General features: G+C 33.9%; 3 protein-coding genes across 4 annotated transcripts in view; all 3 read left to right on the forward strand.

Moving 5' to 3' along the window:
- LOC125831646 (uncharacterized) overlaps positions 1-21,362 on the forward strand; it is an 831,707-nt gene that overhangs the window by 413,769 nt on the left and 396,576 nt on the right. The gene's annotated exons all lie outside the window — the stretch shown is intronic.
- Positions 1,301-5,001, forward strand: LOC125831601 (cytochrome P450 71D6-like). Its single transcript, XM_049510771.1, has 3 exons — positions 1,301-1,661; positions 3,647-4,179; positions 4,259-5,001. Exons 1-3 carry the CDS (start codon positions 1,301-1,303, stop codon positions 4,868-4,870), a joined length of 1,506 nt encoding a protein of 501 aa, XP_049366728.1. The 3' UTR covers positions 4,871-5,001.
- LOC125831014 (premnaspirodiene oxygenase-like) lies at positions 14,390-14,858 on the forward strand. Its single transcript, XM_049510204.1, has one exon. The coding sequence runs from the start codon at positions 14,502-14,504 to the stop codon at positions 14,856-14,858; it is 357 nt and encodes a 118-aa protein (XP_049366161.1). The 5' UTR covers positions 14,390-14,501.

The raw sequence follows: 21,362 nt of genomic DNA on the forward strand, positions 1-21,362 counted from the left end.
GAAAGCTAAGAGGTATTTAAAAGGGAAAAGGAGTTAAAATGTAATTTTATAAACTCAGGAGTTGAATTTAAATTTGAATTGTTTTGGAGGGTTGGATACACTTTTTGGATTTTTGGCCATTGGTGCAAAAAAGTTGTTCACATATCACATCACTAACAAGGAAATAGTTGGAAGTTAGTAAGATTGTGAGTCCTTGAGCACATGGAGATATAATGAATTAAATTTAAAATTCAAGAGCAAATTAAAACAAAAGGTGGTTGTTAAACAGAGACCCAAATGAATGGAATACAATTTTATTTCAAATTGGGATAATAAGACTTAAAATAACTCTTTATTGGGATAGCCTCTATTTTTTTGTTTGTTAAAAGAAAAGAACTCAAAAATTGTAAAAATTGCATTTATGTTATGATACCCTGTCTGGATATGTTATATGAAATCATGATATTAAAATCAGATTAATTTTAAGTTGACATTTTATTTGAACGTACAAGTTATATTTCTCTTTTTAAACATAAAAATCTTTGTGAAAACTATCAAACTTCCTCCAATTCTTAATATGCATGGTAACTACTCCACAAATTAGGCATTGGCTGTCATAAGTGGATGAAATAAATGTTGAATATGACTTAAAAGAAGATTCATCATTTGTTTTTGTACTTGTCAGCAAATGCCTACTTGCCTAGCGTCTTTTGTTTAATTCTAAAAAAGGCAATATTTCACTCTTGTCTCTAATTCATAACAGCCAATGGTACTAGTCAACAATTCTAGTAACTAACTATGTATTCTTTTCATATGGTACGAGTATTTCTTTATGTTGAACATGAGTTTTTTCCTTATAAAATTTAAAATGGATTTTTTTTATAAAATATAAATTTATGAGTCAAATTTATATTTTTTTTTTAAAAATCATAATATTTAGAAAATTGGAATTTAGCCAGGAATTTTTTTCACTTTTACTCAGATTCTTTTTCACTTTATTTGAAAATCATTATTTAACCATGAAATTTACAAATACAATTTGAGATTATATTTGAAGAACACCCAAAATTTTGTTTTCACTATATTTTTCTTTTTCAAAACTTTTTGTATATATATATATATATTCCTATTTAAATTGTATTTTAAATTTAAATCGTGTTTCATGTTTCTTTAGAAAAAAAACATTCAAAAAATCAAATATTATTTATAAAAATTATAACCAAAATATGCCACTAGGTTGTTGCATATCCCACTTGGTGCCAAACCAGAAGCTTATAAAATAGGACACTCAATTGAGGTTTGAATAATCAAATATCCCAAAATGCAATTGATTTCCATTTTTCTTTTCATATGTTTCCTCTTTTTGTTAAGGAAATGGAAAAAGTACTCAAAAAATAGCCAAACCAAAAAATTGCCTCCAGGTCCATGGAAACTTCCTTTTATAGGAAGTATGCATCACCTGGCTGGTGGACATCCACACCGCGTTCTTAGAGATTTAGCCAAAAAATATGGACCGCTCATGCACCTTCAACTCGGTGAAGTCTCTGCAGTTGTAGTTACTTCTCCTGATATGGCGAAAGAAGTACTAAAAACTCATGACATCGCTTTTGCATCTAGGCCTAAACTCTTGGCCATGGACATTATCTGTTATGATAGATGCGACATTGCCTTTAGCCCCTACGGTGAGTGTAAGGCGTTTGCCTAATATTTTCACAAAATATTTCTAATAATTGGTTTTACATGTGTTGATAATAGCCCCTAGGTAGTATCTTTATTTTATTGTGTTCTACCAAGTTCGTCCTTATGACATAAGAAATTTGGTAAGAGTAAATTATATTATATTAAATAGCTTTAGAAAAACTCTATTTATGAATAAAAGTGTTATAACACGTTTATTTCAAGTACTATAAATAAATGTCAGCTTTAGAAGCTAAGATGCAAAGATTGCATGAGAATTTTAGAAGATATTCATTTGAAAACAATACTTCAGTAAATTATTTTCAATTAAAGGCTAATATAATGAAGTTTAGTACTTTAAAATAAGCTTTCTAATATATAACATATAATATATAGTAATATATTAATATATGAAGTAATATTTCCTTTGTACTGAAAGGATAAATTCGTTACATGATTATCGTTTAGTTTGAATAATAAATCGACTTGGACGGAGTAGTATTTATAGCCAACAAAATTAAATTTAAAATTGACCTGAAAATCTGAAAAATTAATCTTGAAACTTCAAGCATTGTCAATAATATGTATAAGAAACTCTCTAAGCATCAACAAACTTCTAATTGATCCAATTATGTTTATCTAGCATTCTAGCTAAGTTCTTGTGTTTAAAGAGCTAATTACTATTTTGTATTTATTTTTATTTGAATTACTCAAATGCATTACAATCTTTCAATGAATTAATTTATGTTTAAAGAGTAAAAGTTAAAGGACGTTCAACTTTTGATTGATATTTTGATAATTCAATTTTTTATCTTTAAATTTTTTTACTTAGAATAGTATAGATATATATGATATTTGAGATATAGACATAAATTAAGAGGATGTTGTCTAGTAAAATAGCATTTGTAGAGGTTTTACCATTTTTATTTGCTAAAAAGTTAAGTAGTTTTTTTCTTCAAATTTTTAGTGTGGCTGGTAAGATTTTTAAAGAAATTACCCTAAAATCTTTCGAACAACATTCAATAAATATTAAAAAGTTATGAAATCTCTGCTTAAAACAATAATAACAGCATATGATATGCTAAAACTTGCGATACTTTATTATGTCTAAGGAGATAAAAAAACACACTTGAAATGATAAAATGACAAATTAATGACGAAAAACGTGTACATCAGTTAGACAGTGCAATAAGAATCTTTATCCAACATCACATGTTCTATTAATTTATAAGAATCACACAAACTTAAAAAATATTATGAAAAGAAAATTTATAAAAATTAAAATAAAGAATGAAAGTTATGGATAAAATATTTGTATTATAAAATCAATTAATTAATGTGGAAAACAACAAAATACACATGTCATCATATCATAAAAAATGAAAGAAAAAAAATCATAGCAATATATCAATGAAAGAGAGAAAAAAAATGCCAATAAATAAAATTACATCAAAACTATCTGAAACACAAAAGTGTAGTGAACTAACATTTTCTATCCAAATTATAAAGGGAGAAATTGTGTTCATAAAAGGTTGTGAATGAATGTATTTAATGGTAGAAGCTAAAGGGTTAACAATTAAAGTCATTAAGAGGTGGGAAATGGCAAGTGCAACATCTAATTACCATGTATTTGGTCTAGTTAAATTATCATTATCGATTTAATTTGAAATTATTAGTAAAAATATTTTTAATAAAAAGAATTAGTGAAGGACATTTTTCGTATTTCAATTTTGAACTTAAAAACCTTCCCACATTTATATATATCTTTCACACCTTCTCAATTTATGACATCCATAGTCCTTAAAAGAGTCTTGTTTAGAGGAGAAATTAAACCTAAATTGATCATATGTTGATTATTAATTGACCAAATTATCATGTTACATTGTAATGTCTCTTTTGATATATATTTTTCTTCATTGTCTTATTTATTGTCATCCAAGATTTATTTTGTTAGATTTTTCATGACACGTGATAATTTCTATATTAACAGGTGAATATTGGAAACAAATGCGTAAAATTTGTGTCATGGAATTACTGAGTGCAAAGAGTGTCCGATCATTTAGCTCGATCAGGTGTGATGAAGTTGTTCGTCTCATTGACTCTATCCAATCATCTTCTTCTTCTGGTGAGCTAGTTAATTTTACAGAAAGAATCATTTGGTTCACAAGCTCCATGACATGTAGATCAGCATTTGGGCAACTACCAAAGGAGCAAGACATGTTTATAAAGCTAATTAGAGAAGTAATAAGGTTAGCAGAAGGCTTTGATGTGGCTGACATCTTCCCTTCATACAAGTTTCTTCATGTTTTTGGTAGAGCCAAGCGAAAACTTCTAAATGTCCATCGTAAGGTAGATGCAATTGTTGAGGATGTCATCAACGAGCACAAGAAGAACTTTGCAACTTGCAAGAGTGATGATCATGCATTAGGGGGTGAAAATCTAATTGATGTCCTTCTAAAACTTATGACTGATAAAAGTCTTCAATTTCCAATCAACAACGACAATATCAAAGCTATTATTATTGTAAGTATCGAATACTACAATTATTTTACATATTTATCCATAGCAGAAAAAAAAATTGTAACTTGGCCATAAATTGCAGGACATGTTTGCAGCTGGAACAGAAACTTCATCAACAACAACTGTATGGGCTATGGTTGAAATGTTGAAAAATCCAAGTGTATTAGCCAAAGCTCAAGCAGAAGTGCGAGAAGCCTTTAGAAACAAAGTAACGTTTGATGAAAATGATGTGGAAGAGCTTAAATACTTAAAGTTAGTCATTAAAGAAACAATGAGACTTCATGCACCGATTCCACTATTGGTCCCGAGAGAATGTAGAGAAGAAACTGAAATAAATGGCTACACTATCCCTGTGAAGACCAAAGTCATGGTTAATGTTTGGGCATTGGGAAGAGATCCGAAATATTGGGATGATGTAGAATGCTTTAAACCAGAGAGATTTGAGCAGTGCTCTATAGATTTTATTGGTAACAATTTTGAGTATCTTCCCTTTGGTGGTGGGAGAAGGATTTGTCCCGGCATATCATTTGGTTTAGCGAATGTTTATTTGCCGTTGGCTCAATTGCTTTGTCACTTTGATTGGAAGCTCCCTACTGGAATGGAGCCAAAAGACTTGGATTTGACTGAATTGGCTGGAATGTCTGCGGCTAGAAAGGACGATCTTTACTTGATTGCCACTACTTATCAACCTTAATGGCATTTATAACTTTTTAAATTTCTTTTTTTTCACTTTGATTGCGAGTGTTTTAGGTTTTATATCAAATAAGAATGTATCCATGACAATTAGCCCCGTTTTGGTCAGTTTAATCGAACACAAAGATCCCTAAAATAATCTTGTTCGTGCTTAATTTCTATTTAATCATATTTTAATAAGCCGAATCATTGAAACGATAAGTTGTTGTCAATTAAAATGTCAGAAACACCAGGAACACGAAAACTTAGGTTGTGCAACATAGTTTCAAAACGTAGTCTAGCATAGTATTTATAATAAACATCTTGTAGAAATATCTAGATATTCTAGAGTAGAAAATAAAATTATTAGAATTTTTTTGGAGATATTCTACGCATAATATTTGTAGAAAATAATAGAATAATTTAGTTCTTGTAGTATCTAGAAATATTCATAAATATATTAGTAATAATAGGAGATGATCTTGTACATTTGTATCAACCAAAAACAAAACCCAAAAAAATAAAATGACAATTCAAAACAATTGAAGAAGTCTTCCAAAATCTTCCTTCTCTTCTCTAACTTCCTCCTCTTTTGATCTTAGTTAATAATCTTAGACTAAGATCAAGAGTTTTCGGATTATAATTTCTTGTCTAAAACGAGAACAAAAAGGACCAAGAGTAGTTTGATTTAAATAAATATGTCTGCCTCTAAAACAATGTTTTTTCAATAGAATATATTTGTATTCTAATTAAAATTTTCTCCCAATATAGTTTTTCTACCTAACCCAATAAATTCATCCCATATAGTTATTCTTATTGGTGCATTATCGGATCCAGATAACAACAACTTCATCAACCATGGAAGCCTCTCGGATTATTATTTCATTGGTCAATCTATTGAGGCTTAATGTAATTGTAATATACAATTCATAATTATTAGGAAAAGGATTAGTGGGATCAGATAGAAAAATTATATTAACAGAAATTTTAATTGGGATATGTGAATCATTTGAATAATAGTAAGGGTAAATTTGAGCCACTATCATAACGAGGGACATATCAGCTCTAAATGACAAAGTTGAGGGTATATCAGACCCTTTTCTTTATATTAAAAAAGTATGACGATGAGTAAAAATAATTTTTTTTCTGAGAGTACAAGGGTAAATATGACCATTTTCTGTAATTTAAATGATTTTATAAAAAAAATAATTAATTTTTCCATCCCGTCCCATCACATTTAGAAGTGGTTGCAAATAAGAATGAGTCAAGGGCCTTAGTGTCAAATACAATTGATTTGGGCGAGGATTCTCTTGATGAAGATGAGGAAGACAATATGCTTGACATATGCTTTGATAGAGTGACTAAGGAAGGGGATATATCACCTAGACAACAAAGAAGTGGAAGCAACAAAAGAAAAAAAACAAGACACATGGAAGGCAACATAGTTGGGGCGGTAAAATGACTGAGGAGTTTGTTCCAAGGCATCTACTGATGCGACAGACAAATCAGAACCATTTGACAGTATCAATAGGTTCAACAAGATCCATTAAATCCATAAAGAAGGAATGAATTATCAAGTGTTGTTTGATAGGTTTGAAGAAGAAGAAAAGAAAAAATACTTCAAGTCACTTTTGATGGGTAATCAATCTTTTTTAATTCATGCTTTCGTAATATAAAGTTTGAGGCTGATAACTCAACCTTTTTCTTGATTGACATATTTTTGCATTATTTAAGCATCCTCATTTGTAATATCTGTTAACTTATGATATTCTGAATAACAAACTAACTCATAATCTACTCGCAGAAAATCAAAAAGGAAGGAAATCGAACAGCCTGCAAATCAAGAAGGCATGGAGATCCAATAAGAAAAAGGATTCAAGTAGAACAATACAAATATGGAATGAGATAATACAAACAGGGAATGAGATATGTTCTGATCCTTTCAACTCTACAAAAAAGGAAAGGCATAATCAAAGGAATTAAGAATCATTAACAAGACAACTTAAAGCTGACAGCAGATCAATCAAGCAAATTGTGACTGATAGGATCAGATCGAGAAAATCAACAATCATGCCAAAAGTCAAGATAAATTGCTGGCAGGTCAAGAAATCATTAAGCAAGCCAAGAATAGAACCAAGCTGTCAAGAGAAGAAAGGAAAGCAAATCAAAGCCAAAAGTCAAGATGAATTCTCCAGCCAAGAACAAAATCGAGTTATATCTATCAAGAAGGGAAGAATGCGATTTACCATGCACATATCTAATATGGACATGAATCAGCAAATTGCCTCAATCAAGGGATACCTCAAATCCTTGATTAAATTATAACTCCCTTGGGTTGTCCTTACAAGAGCACAAGTCTGTTCATATAAATACCCTCTCAGACTTAGGAGTGAAGTACGCACTTCACTTGAACTTATATTCTAATCTTCTTTTATCTTTCATAAAACTTTGTACACCCTTAAGTGAACAATTGAAAAGAAAAGAGAAAGAGAGATTTGAGTGTAGGTTATACAGGTAGAGATTGTGTCGAAGAAGAAGATCTGATTTGCATATCAGACGGGTCTCTTAATCGTAACATTTTGTAACACCCAAGTTCTCAACAAGCTTATAAGAAAACCCTTGTAAACTAATGGGACTGGACTAGGCACCACATCAGTGATCCAAACCAGTATAAAAACACTATGTGTTATTTACTTACTGCAAGTTATTATTACTGCATATTTGTTTTACTAACGTGCAGGTGAGTCGACTGACCAGAGTAGGAAGTCGACTGAAGGGAATTTTAATTCACCCCCCCCCCCACCCTCTTCACGTTCAATTGGTATCAGAGTAGGTCTCACCTTTTAAATGTTTAACCACATGTGATCAAAGATCCAATGGCACACTATCAGATTCCTAGTGCTCTACTTCAAGATGGACATTCTTCGCACCGACCACCATACTTCAACGGACAACATTACTTTCACTGGAAAGACAGATTCAAAATCTTTGTCTCTTCAAATAATCACCAAGCATGATTAGTGATAAAAAAGGGCCCAAGGCCTATTCCTGGGATGACTGACAAAGATGGCATTGAAAAACCATTTGATCCTGAATCATTTGACATCACTAAGAAACAACAAGAGGTAATTCAAACTAATGCTAGAGCTATAAGTTTGCTGTATTGTGAAGTGAGCGGAGCTGAATATGATAAGATATCAACATGTGAAACTACAAAAGAAATGTGGGACAAACTAGAAGTGACTTATGAAGGAACCACCAAGGTGAAGGAGGCTCAGATCAATTCACTAGTAAATGAATATGAATTGTTCAAAATGGCCGAAGATGAAAATGTAGAAACTATGTTCTCAAGATTCAGTAAAATTGTCTGCGAACTCAAATCACTTGGAATGGTGTATTCAAATGGACTTCAAGTTAGAAAACTTGTTAGAAGTCTTCCCAAATCTTGGGAAACTAATGCTGCCATTCTTGAAGATGGAGATCTGCAGAAAATGACATATGATGAACTTCGAGGCAACTTGATGGCCTATGAACAAAATCATATCAACAGGTATAATAAAGATGATAAAAAGAAAACTGTGGCATTTACGGCAGAGACATCTGAAATTGGAGAAAAAGTCGATGAAAATCAAGACGAAGAAATGGCTCTTATAAATCGAGGAGTGAGACAAATGCTTAGACAAAGAGGACAGAGACCTTAACAGGACTTTAAGAACAATGATTTCAAAAGAAATTATGATCGCTGCTACTACTGTGGAAAACCAGGATACATCAAATAAAACTGCCCAGAACGGAGAAGAAGAAACAATTAAAGAAATAAGGACCCTAAGAGTCTCGGAGCATGGGATCAAGGAGAAATAACCGACGATGATCATGATGAAATGGCCAATCTATGTTTCATGGCACTAGGTGAAACAAGTGAGGAGCAATCTAAGAAAACCTACAAAAAGGGAATGTGGGTACTTGATAATAACACAGAGTGTTTTTATATTGGTTGGAGTATATCTCGTTGAAGTACTCAAGCACAACCTTTTTAGCATCAGTCAATTATGTGATGCTGGATTTCAGGTTACCTTCAACACAACAAGCTGCATTATCAATCATTCTGAGAAAAAGTTCACTATTATTGGAGATCGAGTAAATAATATATATATTTTAAATAATGTTGTTTTTCCTACTCTTACTTGTCTTACTGCAGTCACAAGTGACCCTTGGCTATGGCATCGAAAACTTGGACACACAAGTATGCACGCTCTTGAGAAACTATCCAGACTTGAACTAGTTATCGGCTTACCAAAACTAAAATTCGATAAAGATCACATTTGTGACGCATGCCAATTAGGTAAGCAGACTCGTTCATCATTTAAAGTAAAAGACATTGTAAGTACATCTAAACCTCTTCAGCTTCTTCATATGGATTTGTTTGGTCCTACTCGAACAACAAGTATTGGAGGTAAAAGATATGCTTTTGTAATTGTTGATGACTTCTCAAGGTTTACATGGGTAATTTTTCTCTTTGACAAAAATGAAGCTTTTGCTAATTTTGAAGTATTTTGTAGAAAAGTTCAAAGAGAAGTAGTTTATTTTATTACAACTATTCACAGTGATCATGGTGGTGAATTTGAGAATAAGGCATTTGAAGAGTTCTGTGCTCAAAATGGGTTCACTCAAAATTTCTCTTCACCTAGACCACCTCAGCAAAACAAAGTAGTGGAAAGGAAAAATCGTTCTTTACAAGATACAACAAGAACTATGCTACTCGATCGAAATCTCCCTGACCATTTTTGGGCAGAAGCTGTAAGCACTGCTTGTCATATTCTTAACAAGTGTCTTATCAGACCTATACTAAAGAAGACTCCATATGAACTATGGAGAGGTAAGAAACCAAACATCAGCTACTTCTATCTGTTTGGATGCAAATGTTTCATCCACAATAACGGTAAGAACAATCTTGGTAAGTTCGATCCTAGAAGTGACGAAGGTATATTTCTAGGTTATGCTCCCATTAGCAGTGCCTTTCGTGTTTTTAATAAAAGAAATTTAAGTGTTGAAGAATCTGTCCATGTGGTATTTGATGACACTAATCCAAGAATGCAGGAAAGTGAAGCAGGTGAGGATGAAATTGAATCATCCAAATCAGCAGAAGTCATTTCTAAAATGTCCACAGAAAATATCACTGAAGAGCCGACTACTGCAGAAGTAGAGTCGACTGCTCCAGCTGACAAAACAAATGTACCCAGAGAATGGAGACACAATGCAAGCTATCCTGAAAACTTCATTTTGGGAAAACCAGATGATAAAATCCAGACTAAATCCTCTCTCAAGAAACAAGCTTCATTAGCTCTCATACCTCAAATGGAACCAAAACGAATAAATAAAGCAATGGAAGATGAATCTTGGATTCAAGCAATGAAAGAAGAGCTTGATCAATTCGAAAAGAATCAGGTATGGACTCTTACTGAAAGACCTAAAAACTGTTCTATGATAGGAACAAAGTGGGTTTTTCGCAACAAATTGGATGAAAACGGAAAAGTTATCCGAAATAAAGCCACGTTAGTAGCTCAAGGTTACTCTCAGCAAGAAGGAGTTGACTATGATGAAACCTTTGCTCCTATAGCAAGGTTGGAATCTATTCGAATTCTTCTAGCATTTGCTTCTTTCAATCACTTCAAACTTTTTCAAATGGACGGTAAAAATACTTTTTAAAATGGATTCATTAAAGAAAAAGTTTTCGTTAAGCAACCTCCTGGTTTTGAAAATCCCTCCTATCCTGATTATGTTTTCAAATTTTATAAAGCTCTTTACGGTCTAAAACAAGCCCCAAAATCTTGATATGAAAGATTGAGCATTTTTTCGATAAAAAATGATTTTCTTAGAGGGAAAATTGATACAACCTTGTTTTAAAAAAAATTTGATTCCTGTATTCTTATTATTCAAATTTATGTTGATGATATTATATTTGGAAGCTCTAACCTTTTTCTTTGTGAGGATTTTGCAAATCTTATGAAAGGAGAATTTAAAATGAGTCTTATGGGCGAGCTCTCATTCTTTCTTGGTCTTCAAATTAAGCAATCATAAAAAGGAATTTTTATAAATCAAGGAAAGTATGCAAAAGAGTTGATCAAAAAATTTAGAATGGAAAAAGGCAAATCATTTGGCACTCCCATGAGTCCCTCCACCTGCCTCGAATTCGATACAACAGGAAAAACAGTTGATGAAAAACTTTATCGAAGAATAATTGGGTCATTATTATATCTCACTACAAGTCGACCCGACATTATGTTCAGTGTTTGCAAATGTGCACGATTCCAATCCGCTCCAAAGGAGTCACATCTCACCTCTGTGAAATGAATTAATCGATATCTCATTGGAACCTCTGATATGGGGTTATGGTATCCTTTTTCAATTTTTTTGATTTGATTGGATATTGAGATGCTGACTTTGCAGGTGATAAAAATGGCAGAAAAAGCACTAGTGGAACATGCCAGTTTTTGGGAAAATCTCTTATTTCCTGGCATAGTAAGAAACAGACCTCTGTTGCCCTTTCAACTATTGAATTTGAATATCTGGTTGTCGGAAGTTGTGGCACTCAACTACTTTGGATGATGCATCAACTCCTGGACTATGATCTATCCTTTGAGGGAGTACCCATTTTTTGTGATAATACTAGTGCTATTAGTTTATTTAAATATACTGTGCATCATTCCAGGGCTAAACATATAGACATCAAGCATCATTTTATTCGTGATCATGTTGAAAATGGTGATTTTGTGCTTGAATTTGTTGATTCTGAAAATCACTTAGCCAATATTTTTACAAAACCTTTGCTTGAGGAAAGATTTTGTTTCCTTCGAGAATGTCTTGGTATTTCTGTACTTTGACAAGCATGAGGAGCATGCTGACCTCTCTGAAATACTTTCTTGGTGATTGTTAAGCCTGTTTTTTAAGACAACCAGTTTGTGGAGTTATATCTCCATTTCTTTTGGACTATAATTTTGGGGTTTCTCGCCCCATACTCTCTGCTTGTATATTTGCTTTTGCCTATCGTGTTTGTTGCTTTTGTTTGTTTTCCTTTTTTATTATGTCAAAGGGGGAGAAAATCTAGACACGACATATAGAAAGGGGGAGCATACAGAAAGGGGGAGCACAAGGATGTCGGTCAAAGATACATCCAACAGGGAAGTTAAATTAAACCTGTATTAGTTATAGCTGTCATTATCAAAATGGGGGAGATTGTTAACTTATGATATTCTGAATAATGACAAGCTAACTCATAATCTACTCGCAGGAAGTCAAAAGGGAAGGAAATCGAACAGCCTGCAAATCAAGAAGGCATGGAGATCCAATAAGAAAAGGATTCAAGTAGAACAATACAAATATGGGATGAGATAATACAAACATGGAATGAGATATGTTCTGATCCTTCCAATACTACAGAAAAGGAAGGGCATAATCAAAGGAATTAAGAATCATTAACAAGACAACTTAAAGTTGACAGCAGATCAATCAAGCAAATTGTGACTGATAGGATCAGATCGAGAAAATCAACAATCAAGCCAAAAGTCAAAATAAATTGCTGGCAGGTCAAGAAATCATTAAGCAAGCCAAGAATAGAACCAAGCTGTCAAGAGAAGAAAGGAAAGCAGATCAAAGCGAAATATCAAGATGAATTCTCCAGCCAAGCAAATAATCGAGTCATATCTATCAAAAAGGAAAGAATGTGATTTACCATGCACATATATGATATGGACATGAATCAGCAAATCGCCTCAATCAAGGGAATCCTTAAATCCTTGATTAAATTATAACTCCCTTGGGTTGTCCTTACAAGAGCACAAGTCTGTTCATATAAATACCCTCTCAGACTTAAGAGTGAAGTACGCACTTCACTTGAACTTATATTGTAATCTTCTTTAATCTTTCATAAAACTTTGTACACCCTTAAGTGAACAATTGAAAGAAAAGAGAAAGAAAGATCTGAGTGTAGGTTATACAGGTAAAGATTGTGTCGAAGAAGAAGATCTGATTTGCATATCAGACGAGGCTCTTAATCGTAAGATTCTGTAACACCCAAGTTCTCAACAAGCTTTTAAGAACACCCTTGTAAACCAAGGGGACTGGACTAGGCACCACATCAGTGATCCAAACCAATATAAAAACACTCTGTGTTATTTACTTACTGCAAGTTATTATTACTGCATATCTATTTTACTAACGTGCAGGTGAGTCGACTGACCAGAGTAGGAAGTCGACTGAAGGGAATTTTAATTCACCCCCCCCCCCCCCCACCCTCTTAACTTTCAATATCATCATGAAGTATATTACAAACTCTATGGTTATCATAAATTACTTAATTCTCTCTAGCTCTTATTTTTTTCATACTTGTTATAAGGTTGTAGAAATTAGTACTTCATTAGGATTGGTAAGATAAGGCTTAGCTCCCCTTGCTTGTACTTATCCCTATTGATATCTATTTATTTTTAGTAAAAGACCACTAGACATTGTCTAGTGGTAAATTTTTTTTTTTAAAAAAAGTGGGACCGGAGTCGGGATGCGAACTCGGTATTATGTCCCGGCAGAGTTCCAATTTCAGCCAAAACTGGGTCCGCCATAATTGTGCCGGCCCGGTCCCCCCATCCCAGTTCACCAGTCCCCGGCATGTCCCACTTGACACCCTTAGACTTGGGCTATAAAACACGAATTGACTCAAGAAAATAGATAATATTTTTATTAAAATAATCCCAGCCTGGCAATAAACATATTTTGGCATCCCCCAAGCCTGGTGATAATATAAATTAATATTTTTGGCATCAAAATAATTGATCCAAAAAAAAAAACTTTTGTTTGCATATTACATTATTATGGTGAGCTGAATTGTTTTTATCATTATGTGTTTTTGAGTGAGCTGAATTGTTTTGACTTCAACAAAGTCTGCTTTGTAATATATATATTTGTTGAAAATTATATCACTATTTCTACACATTCCATTTTGTTAGAAACCTATAAAAGAGCATATGTAACACAACATTGAAGAATCACCAAACACACAAATTAACTCTTCCAAAAGAAGAACATTGTTGAAGATGCTCATCATAAGGTAGATGTAGTAGTTGAAGATGCCATCAATGAGCACAAGAAGAACATTGCAATTGGGAAAACTAATGGTGCATTAGGTGGTGAAGATCTAACTGATGTCTTTATAAGACTTATGAATGATGGAGGCCTTCAATTTCCGATCACCAATGACAACATCAAAGCTATTATTTTTGTAAGTACTATTACATATTTTACATTTTTGTTTATACATAAGATCAATCACCATAAATAACTCATTTTGTTCCTATGTGCAGGACATGTTTGCTGCGGGAACAGAGACTTCATCGTCAATGCTTGTGTGGGCAATGGTGCCAATGATGAAAAACCCAAGTGTATTCGCCAAAGCTCAAGCAGAAGTACGAGAAGCCTTTAAAGACAGAAACATTCGATGAAAATGATGTAGAGGAGCACTTAAAGTTAGTCATTAAAGAAACTCTAAGAAGTTAGTCATTAAAGAAACTCTAAGACTCCATCCACCAGTTCCACTTTTAGTCCCAAGAGAATGTAGGGAAGAGACGGATATAAACGGCTGCACTATTCCTGTGAAGACCAAAGGGATGGTTAATGTTTGGGCATTGGGAAGAGATCCGAAATATTGGGATGACGCAGAAAGCTTTAAGCCAGAGAGATTTGAGCAGTGCTCTGTCGACTTTATTGGTAACAATTTTGAGTATCTTCCCTTTGGCGGTGGGCGAAGGATTTGTCCCGGGATATCATTTGGCTTAGCCAATGTTTATTTGCCGTTGGCACAGTTGTTATATCACTTCGATTGGAAACTCCCTAATGGAATGGAGCCAAAAGACTTGAACTTGACTGAATTGGTTGGAGTAACTGCTGCCAGAAAGATGACCTTATTTTGGTTGCCACTCCTTATCAACTACCAAGACAATGATTTTCAGCATTTTATAGAATAATTTCCTACTGAGCCCAATTATTATCCTATCTTTCTTCTGGTGTTTCCAGCTTTATCTACTTCTAATACATGTATTTTTTATTATTATTATCATAAGCCATTTCATGTTTAGTGTTATTAGTGGAATATCACATTCCATTTTTCTCTTCAATATTCAAGATTTTAGAGGAAAATTTTAAAGAAAGAGGTAAATGTCAGAGTCAAGACATGTTGTGAACTAAGCTGACTCCGTAAGGCCCTATGGGCTATTAGAGGCTTTTATTTGGGATCCAGGCCCAATAACCATTTGTTAAAAAAGGACTAGGAGTTAGAAGAACGGTTATGCAAATTATGTAGAAGCTTTGGCTTTCCGTTATCTCTCATCTCCTTCTCTGTTCTAGTATCTCATCCCCTTCTAGTTACCTTCTTCTATGTTAATCTATTCGTAATTAGTGTGTTATTACTTTGTTGTGTGTATTATACGTTGTAACTTGTATTTAGTGATAACAATATATATCAGTATTTGTATTGGAAATCGAGTTTGTTTCATTGGTGCTTTCATCCAGAGGTCTTCAATGGAGGACCAAATAGTTCGAACAATTAAAGATTCAATTGAGGTCATGAAGGGTACTTGGTTGAAGGATCTCGGGGAAATTCGTTCAATGTTACACGAGTTGGTTGGAAACCTTCCAACGAGTAAACTTAGCACACTAGAATTTCAATGATTATGTGGCGAGAATTCAGAGTTTTGGATTTCCTAGGCTGTACAGTACTTGACTTCTATGAAATTGCAGAAAACCACAAGTTATCTCTCGCCTCGTCTTATCTTGACGGAGCAGCATTGACGTGGTACCAATGGCTTTTCCAGAACAAACAATTGGTAGATTGGGAACACTTCACTGCGAAAGTGTTAATTCGCTTCCGCAAATGACATCTCAAATCGCAGGTTGGTCTTTTGGCCAATCTATGGCAGGTGCCCACTGTGACTAAGTACCCAAGTCCTTTTGAGGCTATTTCGCCAGGTTTCAGTGAGCCAGATATACTTTCATCATGTCTTGCATATGTGCATCCACAAATGAGCGATATATCCAATTCGTTGTTGCCTCAGAACTTTGATGAGAAATCTGAATATTTGACCAAAACTGATGCGCACAAGATGTTCGACAAAATGTTAAATAACTTCCCCAATGTATTCACCTTGGAGCCATTAGATGATCAAATTGAAATGTTGGATGAAGATGATATAGATCTTGATATTAGCGAAATCCAACAGTTTCATGAAAGTCCCCAAAGAGATATGTCTGAGAGGTATGTTACGACAATTTCTTTGGATTCTGGCTCTCCGAAACAACAAATTGAATTTGTGTCCTTTGAAGACATGTATCTTCTTGATTTTTAGTCGGAGCATGAGACTAAGTCATTACTTTTGTTGGGATCTATTGACATGTTTTGCTTCATCGCGTATGTTAATTATATGACTCAAGTGTGGGATCCAGGACGACGATGGTGTATGTATTTTTCCATTTGCTTTCTAATCTTCCAGGGACAGTTATTGTTTCTTTGCAATTTAATTACAATTACACCCACTTGAAAATGAACACTCGGAATAAGGATTGGGAGAAAAACTCCAGGGGACTGTTTGCTTTCCCTTCTCAATGCATGAATTTGAAATTTGATACAAGTTTGGAGAGTAGAAGAATGACACATCCTACACTAAGTCTTGCTAGCTTCATACAATCATTGCGGTCATTAACTGATTTTCCTAGTTCTCTGGCTGAAGATGGTTCCTCACCAACGATGCATAATTATTGGACTTGCTATTTTACCAGACCATTAACTGACTTTTTTACTGATTCATTAATCAGTTCTCCATATCATGAAGTTGAAAAATTTCACAGAGAAGGAATTGCACTAGTTTATCCCTGTGTCATAGCTAGACAAACAAAGAAAATTTCTAGAGGTCAAATTGCTTTGGAAATGATTTTAGTCTTTGATCCTGAAGGAGGTACTTTTGATGTACCAATTCTTGAAGACATGGATGGTGTCCTTTTGAAAATCTCTAAAGCAATAACTAATCTATCTAAATGAAACATGCCTCTTTCTGCCGACAAACATGATCTTCATCAATTGACATTAAAAGTGCTCATCAATTTGATATCATATCTATTGTATTGTGATTTTTCCATGGCTAACCCTTTGGATGGACAATAGAGAGATGTACAACACAATTGCACAAGCACAGAGATTGAAGTGCGACGTGAAGTTTGAATTTTAAGAGCTATGTATGCATATGTTCACACAAAGTGGCTAACTGCGGTTGAATTGGTGAAATTAGTTTCAATTGCTACTGCTGCTTTAACTAACAGTGGCCTTAGAAGCATTGAAGAGAAACCGGTGGAACATGAAGGCCCGACCACTAATGTAATTACAAGAGGTGTGGCTTGTGTTATTCATCTTGGTAATTTAGAATCTGCAAAGGGCACTGGAGTTGACTTATCACTACTTAAGGTTAGAAACTCTTGGTTTCACTCTAACACAAAAGCAGTAGCTCTCGACTCACCTTTAAGCCTAGACAGATTTGCTATTGTAATGTCACGGTGCCTCCACTCGAACCTTGAGGACAAGGTTCATTTTGAGGGCGGGAGTATTGTTGTGAACCAAGCTGACTCCATAAGGGCCTATGGGCTATTAGAGGCTTTTATTTGGGATCCAGGCCCAATAACCATTTGTTAAAAAAGGACTAGGAGTTAGAAAAATGGTAATGCAAATTATGTAGAAGCTTTGGCTTTCCGTTATCTCTCATTTCCTTTCTTTGTTCTAGTATCTCATCCCTTTCTAGTTACCTTCTTCTATGTTAATCTATTCGTAATTAGTGTGTTATTACTTTGTTGTGTGTATTATACGTTGTAACTTGTATTTAGTGATAACAATATATATCAGTGCTTGTATTGGAAATCGGGTTTGTTTCAAGACACCTAATTTGTTTTAATTAAGATATCAATTCTTTAATTTATTTTTTTTGGAAACAAAATATTTAGGCCAAAAGGGTATATCTAGGCTATTTGTGTAATAGTAGAGGTATATATCAATTCTAAATCATATGTCCTTTTTGTTTTATTATATTCATATTGGACAAATAAAAATAAACAAAACAATACTCCCTCCATTTCAAATTAATTGAATTGTTGAGACATTTTTTATTTTTCAAATTAACTTAATTGTTCAATTTTCAAGGTTACTTTTAAAACGTTCTTTCAATTTTACTCTTCATTAGTTAGTATTGGAATTAGTTATTAATTAATGTTTAATTATTTTAATCATAAATTTGACAATAATTAATAAGGGTAAAAATGAAATGTTATGCCTAATTTATGTCTTAATCTTCTTTTCTTAAAGGGTGTGAAACACCTCAACAATTCAATTAATTTGAAATGGAGGAAGTAATAAATATCGCCAGTCTTTTTCATTTCGATATATTATAATATGAATTTCCTCCTATTTTTTTTTTCAAGAAAAATATAGATTAACAAATACTTAACCGCTAAGACATATGAAGTGTAACAACTCTCCAACAAACTTCTCTCAGTTTGCTTTAAATAAACAAAAAAATCACAAAACTTCAAAAATCAGTTTTCCAATAATGGCCTATTTCCTATTGCTACCAGAAGGATGTGTTTGTGATATTCTCTCCTTTACTTCCCCGAAAGACGTCGCGATTTCATCTGCAATTTCTTTTGTGTGTGTTTTAAGTTGTTTGGTTCGAAATTAATATTTTGGTACATATTAGAGGAGTTTTTTATAGATAAATATAGGGTTTGAACTAAAACTATTAAGTTCATATAGAATTTCTAAGGGGTGTTCTAGCTCCGTCCATGACTATTGTGTGGTATAATAGTAAAGCTCATGAACCCTTGACTTGAGGTGTCACGACCCAACCCATCGAGCCGTGCGCGTACCCATTCTAACACCTAAGTAGGAGAACCCTCATATCCCAATAGTTTAAACATGCGGAAAATTTAAGAGAATAGAGATACATAAAATAACATGATTTTATAAATGAGAACTTTAGATACTCCTTTGATTAACACTTGTAAAGTAACTAACAACTCCCATAGATCTAGTCTAAACCGGTACAAGAGCTACTAAGAGTACAACTGGACAAACAAATAAAAGACACAGCTCCCATCATGCGGAAGGAATAATAGAAGCTGCTAGATGATTTCTTTGTCTTCACCTAATGAAACATCACCAACCTGCATCCAGACTATGTCAAAAAGACATAGCAAGAGTAGTATCAGTACAAACACACATACTGGTAGGCATCATCGGTCAACCCGACGCCCACCACATAACATAAGAAACCGAATAGTAAGATCATGGAATAAACCACTCGCTTCTCCACATTTACCCCTTCTTAAAATACCTCCAATTTACACCAGTACTCTGATTACTAACCACCTTCTCAATCAACCTACTTACCAATTTCTTGATCATCACCTAACCATTCTAACACATTAATGAAACCCCAAATACACCCACAAGCATTCCAACTAACCGCTCACTTCGCACCCTTACTTCCTTGTCACATTACTCAACCATGGTGACATAGAACACTACATCAAACTTCCTTACCACTAAACCCAATCTTTTTCCCCAAGGTGAAATCCACCTAAGCCTATTTCATCACATACACTACCCCTACTTCTCGCTATTACGACACACGAACAACCCTTGCCATCCATCACTCGCCCCTTGAACACTTTACCATTCCACTATACCCAACAAGTTCGCTCAATACAACGAACAATCAAATATAAACCATCATAACATGTGTCCACTAAGTACACCATATATATGTCAATACAACGATATAATCACATGCATACATATTTCAGCATATACAATATTATCAACATTTACGAACAACAAGAAACTTCACATTTTATATCAAATAATTGGTCCTCTCATGGAACTCAAGCCCAAACAGTTAGCATACCGAAACGTGGTACCCGATCCAAGTTAGTTATGCCAGAACGTGGCAACCGATCCCATAATTATGCTAAAATGTGGCAACTGATCCAAGAGTTGTGCCGGAACGTGGCAACTGATCCAAGTTAGTTATGCCGGAACGTGGCAACCGATCCATTCAACACACCACAATCACAATCAAAAGTATATCTTCAAGATCATACATTTAAGTCCTGATTTCATGGCCATCATAATTCATCCATATCATTTACAATAAGTGTGATCAATAATACAACATTCATATACATACGCGTATCATAATGAAACAAGAACAAACATACATCACACGATCATAGAATCAATCCATCACCTATGGGCTACTCCTCAACCGTATCATATAAACATTAAATTGACCATTCTTAGCCCCAGTTCATCATCTAAGGCTTCTTTCTAGGGTTTAATCACAATCCATCATAAGTCCTCAATTCAATCATTCCAATTTATGATCTAGCATACATTTATAGATCTGGTTTCATTCATGATTTCATATTCTTATTCTTGAAACAATTCTATCCATCTTAGCAATTCTAGAAGCCCTAACAATTCATCAATTTCTCTTCTCAAGGGATAACCCAAATACTTGATTTCTAGGGATTAGCCATGGAATTCACTCGGTGCCCGAAGGTTTACACATAAACCCTATCATTGATTTAAATATATTACGCAATAAGCACAGATTAATAATCACACAATTCATAAAACCTAGCCTACCTTGGTGCCAAGAAGTTGCATGAAGTTTTTGACTTCGATTCCAGTTTTTTCAGGGCTCCGCAACGGTGAATTTGGCCAAGAATCCACAAGATATTGCCATCCTCACGTTAGAATTCTTCTTCTCCTTCCTTCCAAGCTTAGAGTAGTTTTTCTGAGGTTTCTAGGGTGTTTTACGACTTATTTAGGTATTTTAGGAAGATGGAGAAAATAAGATTTCTCGTAATTTACGTTCTGCCTCACCTATCCCACCTTGGCGCCAACTTACCCCGCCCTGGCACCGCCACCCTACTGTGGCGGGACAGTGGTCCAGAATTCCCCGAATTTTGTTTCTCCTAATTGACGACGGTTCGGATCGTTACATGAGGTCATGAATCCGTATTTTAATAAGAGTTGAAATCTAGGAATTGAGTTGTGTGAGATAGGAAGAACTAAAATCCACTAGTGTGCTTACGGCTGCGCAAATCTTAATTAATCAGCCTATGGGTTTTTCTTATTTTATTTTGTTTTTGTTAAAAATTAGGAATCGAACTCTCAAGCATTAAAAATGCAAAATTATGATGTGCATGTTGATTAAATAGATTATATTAATGTGTGTCAGTTTTATTTTATTTTTTATTGGACTTTAAGCTAGTAGTGTGAATATATTAAAATGGGATATTAATTTTATGAGTACAAGAAATTTCAAAATTTCTACATATGTTATTTTTTGAATCCCTTGATTGAAATTCTACCTCCATCACTATCGGTAATAAAGAATTTTTTTCACAATCAGTCGCAGTGGCGAAAC

Source organism: Solanum verrucosum, unplaced genomic scaffold, assembly GCF_900185275.1.
Source record: "Solanum verrucosum unplaced genomic scaffold, falcon-dt-bn FXZP01000049.1, whole genome shotgun sequence".
Lineage (NCBI taxonomy): Eukaryota > Viridiplantae > Streptophyta > Magnoliopsida > Solanales > Solanaceae > Solanum > Solanum verrucosum.

Bases quoted from the DNA above. Each gene is read 5' to 3' on its own strand.
- LOC125831601 (XM_049510771.1), top strand. From the start codon at position 1,301: ATGCAATTGATTTCCATTTTTCTTTTCATATGTTTCCTCTTTTTGTTA. The intron at 1,662-3,646 runs GTGAGTGTAAGG...CTATATTAACAG, and splicing joins CATTGCCTTTAGCCCCTACG to GTGAATATTGGAAACAAATG. The intron at 4,180-4,258 runs GTAAGTATCGAA...CATAAATTGCAG, and splicing joins ATATCAAAGCTATTATTATT to GACATGTTTGCAGCTGGAAC.
- LOC125831014 (XM_049510204.1), top strand. From the start codon at position 14,502: ATGGTTAATGTTTGGGCATTGGGAAGAGATCCGAAATATTGGGATGAC.